The sequence below is a fragment of the Maniola hyperantus genome, chromosome 19 (assembly GCF_902806685.2).
Source record: "Maniola hyperantus chromosome 19, iAphHyp1.2, whole genome shotgun sequence".
Lineage (NCBI taxonomy): Eukaryota > Metazoa > Arthropoda > Insecta > Lepidoptera > Nymphalidae > Maniola > Maniola hyperantus.
Genome location: NC_048554.1, coordinates 9,624,431 through 9,637,979, shown reverse-complemented (window position 1 = coordinate 9,637,979; position 13,549 = coordinate 9,624,431). Strand labels below are relative to the sequence as shown.

At 38.0% G+C, this 13,549-nt stretch overlaps 1 protein-coding gene across 3 annotated transcripts; it reads left to right on the top strand.

The window, feature by feature from the left end:
- The first annotated feature begins 6,236 nt into the window (after nt 1-6,236).
- LOC138403663 (tigger transposable element-derived protein 2-like) lies at nt 6,237-8,163 on the top strand. 3 transcript variants are annotated; one of them, XM_069505026.1, is made up of 2 exons: nt 6,237-6,401; nt 7,089-8,163. In XM_069505026.1, exon 2 carries the CDS (start codon nt 7,235-7,237, stop codon nt 8,141-8,143), a length of 909 nt encoding a protein of 302 aa, XP_069361127.1. In that variant the 5' UTR covers nt 6,237-6,401; nt 7,089-7,234; the 3' UTR covers nt 8,144-8,163. The 3 variants fall into 3 exon arrangements, with proteins under 3 accessions (XP_069361127.1, XP_069361129.1, XP_069361128.1); XM_069505028.1 differs by having other exon boundaries at nt 7,075-8,163; XM_069505027.1 differs by having other exon boundaries at nt 6,702-8,163.
- Nucleotides 8,164-13,549: the final 5,386 nt, after the last annotated feature.

Sequence of the window (13,549 nt, the reverse complement as noted above, 5' to 3'; positions counted from 1 at the left end):
ATCTCAGGTATATAGGTACTAGTAGGTGATTCCCGGAAATGTGCTCACCTATAGAAAAATCTAAATCCACGCGGACGAAGTCGCAGGCATCATCTAGTTGCATTTTTTTTTAGATTTTTAATCCCGTGTGAACTCTTTGATTTTCCGGGATAAAAAGTTGCCTACCTCTGTCAATTCCCGGAATGCAAGCTACCTCTGGTCCAAACTTCATATAAATGGGCCTTTAACAATCCTGTGGAAATTCTTTCATTTTCCAGGATAAAAAGTAGCCTGTCCTTCCCCGGGATGTAATTCAACTTTGTACCAAATTTCATCAAATTCGGTTAAGCTGTTGAGCCGTCAAAAGCTAGTAGATAGACAGACAAATACACTTTTGCGTTGATAATAATATAAGTATGGATATGCATAAATATTTTTTTATAATTTCCATAAAAACTATCATCATCATCATCATCATCAACCGATAGATATGTCCACTGCTGGACATAGGTTTCTTGTAGGATTATATTACCGACCTGTGTGGTATAGGTACCTATTGTTTCTAATGTAATTTCCACAAAAACTATTAGGCAATAGCATAAAGAATTTTGTCTTCGACATTCTGAAGTAAATGTGAAATGTGATATCCTTCTTGATAGCGTGACTTTGGTATGTCAGCAATCCATTTCTTCTTCTTTTTTAGGATTCCGTACCTCAAAAGGAAAAACGGAACTCTTATAGGATCACTTTGTTGTCTGTCTGTCTGTCTGTCTGTCTGTCTGTCTGTCTGTCTGTCTGTCTGTCTGTCTGTCTGTCTGTCTGTCTGTCTGTCTGTCTGTCTGTCTGTCTGTCTGTCTGTCTGTCTGTCTGTCTGTCTGTCTGTCTGTCTGTCTGTCTGTCTGTCTGTCTGTCTGTCTGTCTGTCTGTCTGTCTGTCTGTCTGTCTGTCTGTCTGTCTGTCTGTCTGTCTGTCTGTCTGTCTGTCTGTCTGTCTGTCTGTCTGTCTGTCTGTCTGTCTGTCTGTCTGTCTGTCTGTCTGTCTGTCTGTCTGTCTGTCTGTCTGTCTGTCTGTCTGTCTGTCTGTCTGTCTGTCTGTCTGTCTGTCTGTCTGTCTGTCTGTCTGTCTGTCTGTCTGTCTGTCTGTCTGTCTGTCTGTCTGTCTGTCTGTCTGTCTGTCTGTCTGTCTGTCTGTCTGTCTGTCTGTCTGTCTGTCTGTCTGTCTGTCTGTCTGTCTGTCTGTCTGTCTGTCTGTCTGTCTGTCTGTCTGTCTGTCTGTCTGTCTGTCTGTCTGTCTGTCTGTCTGTCTGTCTGTCTGTCTGTCTGTCTGTCTGTCTGTCTGTCTGTCTGTCTGTCTGTCTGTCTGTCTGTCTGTCCGTCTGTCTGTCAAGAAACCTACAGGGTACTTCCCGTTGACCTAGAATCATGAAATTTGGCAGGTAGGTAGATCTTATAGCTGACATTTGGGGAAAAATCTGAAAACCGTGAATTTAGGGTTAGATCACACAAAAAAAATTAAATTGTGGTCATGAACTAATAATTAGTATTTTCAACTTTCGAAGTGAGTGACTATACCAAGTGGGGTATCATATGAAAGGTCTTCACCTGTACATTCTAAAACAGATTTTTATTTATTTTTATGCATCATAGTTTTTGAATTATCGAAATCATACGACTGTAGTACGGAACCCTCATTGCGCGAGCCTGACTCGCACTTGGCCGGTTTTTTCTCTTCGATAATTCGTTCTTCTTCTGCACAACAAAGAAATAATAATCAAATCCTCTTCACTGTCGCTCATCTTGCGACGTTGTTGCTCGTACGCGAACGGGTGTAAAAGTGACGCGCAAGTGACGCGAGCTGCCGCGTACTGAAGTTGTAGTGCGGTAGGCACCGTCGAGCGGCCTGAGGTGAAGCGTTCTGCAGTCGGACTGAAGCGCCGCGCCGCGCCGCTCAGGTGCGTACGAACCTTTATAATATTAAATAGTGTAGACAACGGGCCGTGCAGCAGAAATCGTAATATTTTAATTTCGCCATAACTTCAAAACCAAACGTCCAATTTTAATCATTCAAAGACCAAATATTATCTCCATAAACTGTTCTTAGTGATGAAATCATTTATTTTGATAAGGATTAATAGCATGAGTAAAATAAACGCGTTTAAATGTAGTCCAAAAAAAATTCAAGATTTTTAAATAAAAAAATGGTTGCTGTGCCTCACTCGACATAGATGGGTATAGTGTGTCGCGGACTTTTTTGTAGATATTTATAAGATCTAAAATTAATTAGAACATTTTATGGTTCTATCTTTTATAGTTTAGGCAGCGTACGCAAAATAAGTAACTTTTCTGGTTGATTTTTTACACCTTGTGTCCGAAAAACCCAAATATCTTACGGAACCCTATTTTTTTCCAAAATAAAATATAGCCTATGTTACTCGTGGATAATGTAGCTTTCGAATGGTGAAAGAATTTTTAAAATCGGTCCAGTAGTTTTTGAGCCTATTCATTACAAACAAACAAACAAAAGGATTAATAGCATGAGTAAAATAAACGCGTTTAAATGTAGTCCAAAAAAAATTCAAGATTTTTAAATAAAAAAATGGTTGCTGTGCCTCACTCGACATAGATGGGTATAGTGTGTCGCGGACTTTTTTGTAGATATTTATAAGATCTAAAATTAATTAGAACATTTTATGGTTCTATCTTTTATAGTTTAGGCAGCGTACGCAAAATAAGTAACTTTTCTGGTTGATTTTTTACACCTTGTGTCCGAAAAACCCAAATATCTTACGGAACCCTATTTTTTTCCAAAATAAAATATAGCCTATGTTACTCGTGGATAATGTAGCTTTCGAATGGTGAAAGAATTTTTAAAATCGGTCCAGTAGTTTTTGAGCCTATTCATTACAAACAAACAAACAAAAGGATTAATAGCATGAGTAAAATAAACGCGTTTAAATGTAGTCCAAAAAAAATTCAAGATTTTTAAATAAAAAAATGGTTGCTGTGCCTCACTCGACATAGATGGGTATAGTGTGTCGCGGACTTTTTTGTAGATATTTATAAGATCTAAAATTAATTAGAACATTTTATGGTTCTATCTTTTATAGTTTAGGCAGCGTACGCAAAATAAGTAACTTTTCTGGTTGATTTTTTACACCTTGTGTCCGAAAAACCCAAATATCTTACGGAACCCTATTTTTTTCCAAAATAAAATATAGCCTATGTTACTCGTGGATAATGTAGCTTTCGAATGGTGAAAGAATTTTTAAAATCGGTCCAGTAGTTTTTGAGCCTATTCATTACAAACAAACAAACAAAAGGATTAATAGCATGAGTAAAATAAACGCGTTTAAATGTAGTCCAAAAAAAATTCAAGATTTTTAAATAAAAAATGGTTGCTGTGCCTCACTCGACATAGATGGGTATAGTGTGTCGCGGACTTTTTGTAGATATTTATAAGATCTAAAATTAATTAGAACATTTTATGGTTCTATCTTTTATAGTTTAGGCAGCGTACGCAAAATAAGTAACTTTTCTGGTTGATTTTTTACACCTTGGGTCCGAAAAACCCAAATATCTTACGGAACCCTATTTTTTTCCAAAATAAAATATAGCCTATGTTACTCGTGGATAATGTAGCTTTCGAATGGTGAAAGAATTTTTAAAATCGGTCCAGTAGTTTTTGAGCCTATTCATTACAAACAAACAAACAAAAGGATTAATAGCATGAGTAAAATAAACGCGTTTAAATGTAGTCCAAAAAAAATTCAAGATTTTTAAATAAAAAAATGGTTGCTGTGCCTCACTCGACATAGATGGGTATAGTGTGTCGCGGACTTTTTTGTAGATATTTATAAGATCTAAAATTAATTAGAACATTTTATGGTTCTATCTTTTATAGTTTAGGCAGCGTACGCAAAATAAGTAACTTTTCTGGTTGATTTTTTACACCTTGTGTCCGAAAAACCCAAATATCTTACGGAACCCTATTTTTTTCCAAAATAAAATATAGCCTATGTTACTCGTGGATAATGTAGCTTTCGAATGGTGAAAGAATTTTTAAAATCGGTCCAGTAGTTTTTGAGCCTATTCATTACAAACAAACAAACAAACAAACAAACAAACAAACAAACAAAGTTTTCCTCTTTATAATATTAGTGTAGATTAGTACCTGTGGATAATAAAGCGGATACATCCAATATTATTTATGAGCCTGTATGTTACGTACATTATTTTATATATTAGTAGCTGCTACCTAGTTACCGCTAACTATTACTATTGTTGGCGGAAATAAATATAGTTCTTCGTTAAAAGTTGTAATGTGGTAGGCATAAAGTTGATCGCATAACTACTTAGTGCATAACTATCATGAGACGAGCCACAAAAGCCGCAACAATCGCATCAGTTGAACGCAACGTATTTTTTTTGAGTATTGTAGCGAAAAATGCGTCCCAGCGCAGACTGAACTGCAACTACCGCGAGCAATTTTTGGCAGGTAAAATAATTTATGAACATTGACCTTATTCAATTTGAATAGAGTTGTAAATAATATATAACAGCTACCAGTTTCCGCAAGAGCAGAAGAAGCATACCACAAAAATGCTATCTGTTTAGAAATGCATAAAGTCGATATCTAAATATATAAAATAAAAAGCTTACTGACTGACTGACTTATCTATAAACGCACAGCTCAAACTACTGGACGGATCAGACTGAAATTTGGCATGCAGATAGCTATTATAACGTACACATTCAATAAGAAAGGATTTTTGAAAATTCAAACCCTGAGACAGTAAAATAGGGTTTTGAAATTTGTGTAGTCCACGCGGACGAAGTCGCGAGCATAAGCTAGTAAGTTATAAGTATTGGCCTTATCCAATTTGAATAGAGTTGTAATAATATCAGCTGCAATTTTCCATAACAGCTGAAGCATACCACTGCACCGCTGCAAATTATATCTGTTTAGAAATGTATAAAGTCGATATTTAGGTTATTATATCTATCAGAAACTGATCGCGACATTATGCAGTTCTGATTATGCTGTCCCTACTAAAAACATCAGCAGAGGTCGGCTAAACTCGTTCAGCTAAAGTTTTATGGAGAAAATACGGGATCTCACGGGTGTAAGCGATCACCTTAACTAAGTAATAACAAACAAGAAATCGAATCGAGTTGTTTGTTTAGCGAAAGTGAGAGAGAGAGTATAAAATTGACAGGTAATGGCAAAGAAGATGTAACTGATAGTATTATAGTTAATGATGAGGTGTTGCAGCTATTTGTTACCTGTAATGAGATTCAAAAATAAAATAAAAAAGATTAAAAGCTGTAGCCTAGTGGTTAGGACGTCCGCCTTCTAATCGGAGGTCAGGGGTTCGATCCCGGGCACGCACTAACTTTTCGAATTTATGTGCGTTTTAAGTAATAAAATATCACTTGCTTTAACGGTGAAGGAAAACATCATGAGGAAACCTGCATGCATGAGAGTTCTCCATAATGTTCTCAAAAGTACCTAGTCCACGCAATTTGTGTGGCCCGCGTGGACTACACAAATTTTAAACCCCTATTTTACCCTCTTAAGGGTTTAAATTTTCAAAAATCCTTTCTTAGCGAACGTGTAAGTCATAATTGTTAATAGCTATCTGCATGCCAAATTTCACAGCCTGATCCGTCCAATAGTTTGAGCTGTGCGTTTATAGAAAAGTCAGTCAGTCAGCTTTCATTTTATATATTTATGATGCTGCAGGGGACCATAACCTAAACTGATGAGATTCAGAAACTGTCGGTTATAAATTGATATTGGAGGTACCTACCAAGTAAAGACTATCGTTGAACTCGAGGACCCAACTCCCTGATCCTGTAACCCACCCTGATACTGTAAGGAATTGCATTCCTAAATCGTGGTGATTCAAAAACTGGCCTTTTTGGTTGGAAAAAGGAACGACTAAACCGACGCGATGCTGCTTGCTTCCAAATCCTACTAACATCCCTATTTGCATTGGGCTTTGAAATCGGTTAATGTTCCTTGCCAGCGGGACAGTACGCTTAGTATAAGATTATACGTCTCGCCAACGTTAATTAATAGTATTTGAGAGTCGAAACACAAAAACATAAAAGTAAAATGGATCGTAAGATCGGAAGAAGTCAAAAATTCAATAGCACTGATTTTAATTTCGCAACGTTTCCGCTTGAAGCGCTGGCTGTAAATATATGGACGTATCACGTATTATTAACAATCATTGTTTATTTGATATTGTATGGTACGGGACAGTGGGGGCCCTCGGTGCGGGATAGCGCGGGGGCTGTGCGGGTGTGCAGTGCGTCCCCTCTCCTCATACCCCGATTGCCATCTCGATCTGTCGCGTACTATACCTATCTTTATTTTTCACTATCTTTTCATGCCATTCCAAGGTGTGGTTTTCGAAGGTACCTACCTATTTTGTGTATTTATGTTGTTCCTTATCTGTAACTAGATGATGCCCGCGACTTCGTCCGCGTGGATTAAGGTTTTTTAAAAATCCCGTGGGAACTCTTTAATTTTCACGGATAAAAAGTAGCCTAAGTATGTATGTACACCCCGGGATGTAAGCTAACTCTGTTACCAAATTTCATAGAAATCGGTTAAACTTTTGGGCCGTGAAAAGCTAGCAGACATACAGACATACAGACAGACACACTTTCGCATTTATAATAAAGTATGTATTTTAATTAATTTATTTGGGACAGTATTTTTTAGGTTTGTAGGGCTATTTCACATGTCTACTTGTTACCGTATTAAAAACAAAGAGCGAGCCATTACGATTGTACATACAAGATCGGAATCGGACTTAAATATTTTTGTACATGAATTTAGATAGATTAACTAATTACTGAGATTTCAGTTCCGATACATACTAATTGGAGCAAAACAAAGAATCTAATGATGAAAAATTAATGCTCTACATACTTGCAGCTATTCTCGTAATCCGACTTATCATGATTTACCCGTGTTAGTTTTTGTTATTGTAATTAATCTTTTAACAGATGAATAAGAAAGTTTTATTTTTATCCAACTACGGCAAAGTTAAAAGGAAGGTTATGATTTTGGCAGTCATCGAAGGTTATGATTTTCAGAAAAACAACATCAAGTGATCATTTGTACAGTAGACAATGTAACATGCAAGATATTTGCAGATGTTTTCATTGTGTTCATAATATATCTACCTACTCAGTTTTGAACTGATTATCGCTGAGGAAGGACGTCAAGCGCGCGCTAAGAAATGTCAAAACGCAAAAATAACACACTTTCGTTGGGTGATAAACTTAAAATTGTTAAAGCTTTTGAGAGTGGCAAGACGCGAAAGGAAATACAAAGTGAGTTCGGCATACCTGGATCGACATTTTACAAAATTATAAAATGCAAAGATTCCATAAGGTCGCAGTGTTCTGCGGGATACGCAAATATCAAAAGAAAGAAAGTTGCTGAATATTCGAGTATCGAAAACTATCTGCTTGAATGGATTACGAAAGATTACGATACAAATATTCCTATAAGTGGAGGGTTGATAAGAAAGAAATCGAAAGAGTTTGCGAAATTACTGGGTATAGAAAACTTTTTATGTAGCAATGGCTGGTTGTGTAGTTTCAAAAAGCGACATGAGTTAACTTTAAAGAAAGTTGCTGGTGGAGGCAAATTGGTAGTCCACGGTTTTAATAGAGAATCAGAAAAAATACACAACGTGGACGAATCTAATGCGGATAACCGCAATTTTGGACCACAGGAAGTCGACGGTGTTAACGTCAAAGCTAAAACTGATGAATCCTCCAAAATTGCGCCATACGATAAAAGTATGTCTACGTCATCTTTCCAATACGTACAGGTGGAGGAAAACTTGCCTGTTTCCGTGGAAAATATTAAAGTAGAAATTTTAGAAAATGGTGGTAGCAACTTGACGAACGAAAATGAGAGCTCAGAGGAAGATGGTGAGATAAATAGGAGTTTGAAAACGGAATATATGTCGACTCCAACGAAACCAGATGCACCGAATGCCTTAAACACGCTTCGAAGATTTTTTACGCACTCTGCGGCTGTTGATAAGTCAATTTTCGATGTATTTCATGAGATTGAAAAACTCGTAAGGAACGCTAAACCAGAAACTCAAAGGAAAATAACAGATTACTTCAAGTAAATAAATTATTTTTTCTTGAATTTACGCGATTTATTTTTATTTTTATTCTTATAAAAGTATATAAAGGAGTTTCATAATAAAACCGTCAACCCGCTGACTTCACGTTGAAAAGCCGGCCACCCAATTTAAATTCAAAGTCCTGACTAACTGATTTATATCAACGCACAGCCTAATCCGCTGTTCCTAGAGACATGAAATTTGGAGGCTGTGTTCTTTGTAAAGAGGTATCAACTTAATTTTTTTTTCGAAATTAGAGCCCTAAGTGGTTTAAATGGGGGTTTGAAATTTATGTAGTCCACGCGAACGAAGTCGTGAGCAAGCTATCATATAGCTATAATGATAATCATATGGCTTAAGCTAGCGCGCTGACAGGTTTTAGTATGAAGTCTCCTTTAGAAGCCGCTCTAATAAGGCATCTCTGAGAAACTGGTTAAGTTAAAAACCTGTATGTGAGAATAAGTTACCTATCATATCAACTCTCGCTTATTCAGGTTCGACACTACATCGAATTACGTGACTGTTTTCGGAAAATGAAAACTTAAGAATTACCTATGTCTGCACTTTGTTTTAAATAAAACAAAAGATTCATCTTGACCACCACCATCATCATCATCATCATCATTGTCAACCGATAGACGTCCATTCCTGGACACAGGTCTCTTGTAGGGACTTCCACACGCCACGGTCTTGGGCCGCCTCAATCCAGCGACTCGTTCGATGTCGGCTGTCCACCCAGTCTTCCAACGCTGCGCTTTCCGGTTTGAGGGCGCCACTTTGGGACCCCAATGTCTGTCAGTTTTTTGAACTATGTTCCCTGCTCATTGCCACTTCAGCTTCGCAACCCGTTGAGCTATATCGGTTATTCTGGTTCTCTTACGAATCTCCTCATTTCTGATTTGATCACGTAGAAAAACTCCAAGCATAGCTCTCTCTATAGCAAACCCGCATCTGTCTTTGTATGCGCGATACAAATTCAGCAGCAATTGGACATAAGCACAGAACATATAAGCATATTCCCACGTATGGTTGCACCAAAATAAGGGGCGCTTTGTTAAAATAGTCCCTTCGCAGATAAATTCCATTTTTTATCGCCCAGTGTCTCGATTTAATGATGCCACCTTTGCTTTCGTGTTTATTTTGTACTTTTATCTATGTCATTGTGATATTTTCAGGGGTGGTGTCTTTGGACAAGGAATGAATAATGCTTTTCTATAATGGAAAAAGAGCCAGTGCGTGCCAGACATTCGTTATTTAATAAAAGCTTAAAGTTTCTCTACGTATTGTCCCCAACACTGGTAGAACCGTTTGTTTGGGTCATAGTGGCTTTGTGAGATAACAGGTAATAAAGGCAAAAAAATATTACGTCTAAGTACAAAGTCTAATTTTTTTTATATTTTCTTAGAAATCACGTCATGCATTGCCAGACACTGAGTATCATGGCAACCACCTGCCAGACACCCTAAAAGATTAAAAGTTTAAGGGTGTCACCTTTATTACTTGTTAACTCCCAAAGCCTCCATGATCCAAACATACGTTCCTCCCAGTGTTGGGGACAATAAGCAGAGAAACTTAGCATTTATAAAATAACGAAGGTCTGGCACGCGTTGACTCTCTCTCTCTATAATACTTATTGATCGTTGCTCCTTTTACCGTTTTCTCTTTTTGTCAGGTCCCTTGGGGATATTGATTGAGTATAGTGCTAATTTGCTTTACATATTATTTTACTTTTTTGTGATTTTTTTGAAGATTTTTAATCTGTAGTACAATACAGGTCTTAGAAGATAAACATATCTTTCCCGAATGTAGGTAGGTTTTCAACGCAAGTACATTGCGTACAAAATGAGTTCTCACGTGCCATTTTAGCTTTTAGTGTCAACTATCATGTCAAAAGTAGGTACGATTTTAGTCCTTATTTAAAACGTGATCCGCACTTTTGACACGACAGTGACTTATAGAGTTAAAATGGCGCGTGAAAACTAATTTTGGACGGACTATACATTGGCTTAGTACGTAGTCAGTCAGAAAAATTGATTTTGATGCTATCCATAATAAAAAATAATATAAAAAGATGTAGCTCAAGAAACAATAATAAGAAACTAACAAAATTTTAAATTTCACCACAAACAACATAGTTTCTCTTTGAGAATTTCTCATAATAAGCAAAAGCATTATATTGTCATATTATGAGTTCTTTTCTGACCAAATCTGCATTCCTAGTAGGTACTATGTATCAGTGTGACAACGTTTTCTCAATCTCGACCACCTCGACTAACGCTTTTTTTACCAGACCATAACACCAGAAGTAGGGAAGGTAATGTTTTTCGAGTGTATGATCAAGAAAAAGATTATTATTGTCTATGGATCATGCATGTGTTTTATTAAAAAAATTGTTTGGGCGTCGCTTGCAAACAGGTTGGTAGATTTTAAATAGGTACTAGTTGATGCTCGCGATTTCGTCCGCGTGGATTTAGGTTTTTAATAATCCCGTGGGAACTCGTTGATTTTCTGGGATTAAAAGTAACTAATGTCCGTCCCCGGGATGTAGGCTAACTGTGTACCAAATTTCATCAAAATCGATTGAACTAATAGCTGTCAAAAGCTAGCAGACAGACAAACGGACTTTACTAATACTTTAATACTTTCGTATTTATAAATTAGTATGGATTATGGATTATTATCTTTAAAAATGATGCTGTGATAGCCTAGTGGTTACGACGCGACGTCCGCCTTCTAATCGGAGGTCGGGGGTTCGATCCTGAGCACGCACCTCTGACTTTTCGGAGTTATGTGCGTTTTAATTACTTACATATCACTTGCTTTTAACGGTGAAGGAAAACATCGTGAGAAAACCTGCACGCCTGAGAGTTCTCCATAATGTTCTCGAAGGTGTGTGAAGTCTACCAATCCGCACATGGCCAGCGTAATAGACTATGGCCAAAACCCTTCTCACTCTGAGAAGAAACCCGTGCTCTGTAGTTAGCCGGCGATGCGTTGATGATGATCATTAAAAAGCGTTATCGTACTGATAATGTTTGGACTGCTCTACTGTGGGCAAATGCTGTTTTATCTGTCAATAAATCTTCGAATATTATGACGATGCCGATGGTAAGATAGTTTCTTAACCTCAGTTCGTTTTAACTTCACCGTTCAATCTCGGGCTGCATTCCTAATCCAAATCAATTCATCTCAAAGACGTCCCATTATGGATACCCGACGCAGCCCGACCGCATTAAAGGATAATAGGCTATTCGTATAATAGTACTAAATATCTTACACACTCGCTTATATATTAAAATACTAGATGATGCCCGCGACTTCGTCCGCGTGGATTTAGGTATTTGAAAATCCCGTGGGAACTCTTTAATTTTCCGGGATAAAAAGTAGCCTATGTCCTTCCCCGGGATGCAAGCTATCTCTGTACCAAATTTCGTCAAAATCAGTTGAACGGTTGAGCCGTGAAAAGCTAGCAGACAGACAGACACACTTTCGCATTGATAATATTAGTATGGAATAAAACTCTTGATTCTTCCTGTACCTAGTCTACTAACGCTGCGCTCTTCGGGCGCGAGGTCGCTATATTAGCACGTTGGGACGGAGTGTTAGGTAGTATTAGTGGTTTTTCGATTTATATGCCCTGCCATTGCCACGTCTTAGCTTCGCAACCCGTTGAGCTATATCGACTACTCTGGTTTGTTACGGATCTCCTCATTTGAATTGATCTCGTAGGGAAACTCCAAGCAGAGCTCTCTCCTCGCCCGCTGAGTGACTGAACTTGTTTATCAGCAACGAATGGGTAACACACCTCAATTGTACAGTAACTTACCCCATTTGTAACATAAGATCATAGAGTTCGAAATATCAGGAACATTGTCATGTCTGATATACGAAATGTTTCTTCGCCTGTCAAACGCCAGAGATCAGCGTGAAATCCTGCCTTTGGAGTTCGGACCCACCGCGACGCTAAGCTTAATGGCCACTTCATGTTCCTTTTCAATCATAGCCCGCATCAAAATAGGACTATTCGACTATTGGTAAGGCGGTAATAAGTTTTTTTAACATAGAGTTAGCAAGCAAACGAGCAGGCGGGTCACCTGATGTTAAGTGATTACCGCCAAGCTCATGATTATTTGCAGCACCAGAGGATCTGCCGATGCGTTGCCGGCCTTTCAGGAATTTGTTGGTCCGCCCCTTGAATAAACCCATGTTGTAATCTAGTGGGAACACCGCCTATGGGAGTTGAGTCTACGGTTTGCATGTGCTTGGAAAGAAGGATCTGGCACAACGGACGGTCAAAGTGTACCAGACACCCAGGTGGTGAGGGTGAAATTGCTCACGGTAAGTACGGTAAGTTATGGTTATAACCATAGTGGTTAAGAAGAAGGTTAGCTGTCAAGTTAGAGATCCGGGATTCAAAGCCCCGGCCACGCACCTCTGATTTTTTGGAGTTATGTGTCTTTTAAGCAATGAAAATAAATCACTAACAATAACGTTGAAAGAAAACATTACATCGTGAGTAAACCTTCATGTCTGAGAGTTCTCCATAATTTTCTAAGGTATGTGTAGACGTCTGCCAATCCGAACTTGGTAAGCGTGGAGGACCATGGCTTAAACTCTTCTCATTCTGAGAGGAGATCCGTGCTCAGTACTGAGCCGGCGATGGTTTGATGAAGGTGATAATTTCATATGATAAGGTCAAAATTAGCAATCATGCGCAAAACCTGTCTTCTAAAATGAACCTAAATGAAAAATACAGACGTTTTGAAGTAGGTCATAGACGAAGGAAGACGTCTTTATTGTGACCAAATGGCCGAGATAGTAATCTATTACGTGTCACTTCGTAACATGCTTGCGGTAAAGTTAAGTGATTAACGGAGAGCTGGTAGATTTTAGGAGGTTCTTGATAATGACGTTATTTTGGTAATATTATATGCTCTATATTCTATAATCAAGGGCTTATGAGTATTAATCCCGAGCAGGCATTAGGACTTTCGTCAAAGCTCAAGTTTAGTTATTTATTTACCACACTTTTCAAAATACGAATGTCTGATCTTTGCTTATTAACAGTTTAAACTTTAACCGTTTTAGATGAAATTTGGTTAGCACCGAGTTAGCATTTGGTTAGCATATGTACATCCCGGTGAAGGACATAGACTACTTTTTATCCTGGAAAATCAAGGAGTTCTCACGGGATTTTACCTCCTCAAAGTCTGCCAACTGCTCTTGGACGTCGATGAAAGTAAAAGTGCACAAGTGACCGGCGCGGGCGCAGCTCACAGCTGTTAATTATTATAAACGTCATTCACGATGCACAGAGCGCTGCGAGCGCATCCATTACTCTCACTTTCTGGGGAAGCGCAGACATACAAATAAATAGAAATGACCTTATTAATTGACCATCCATACTAA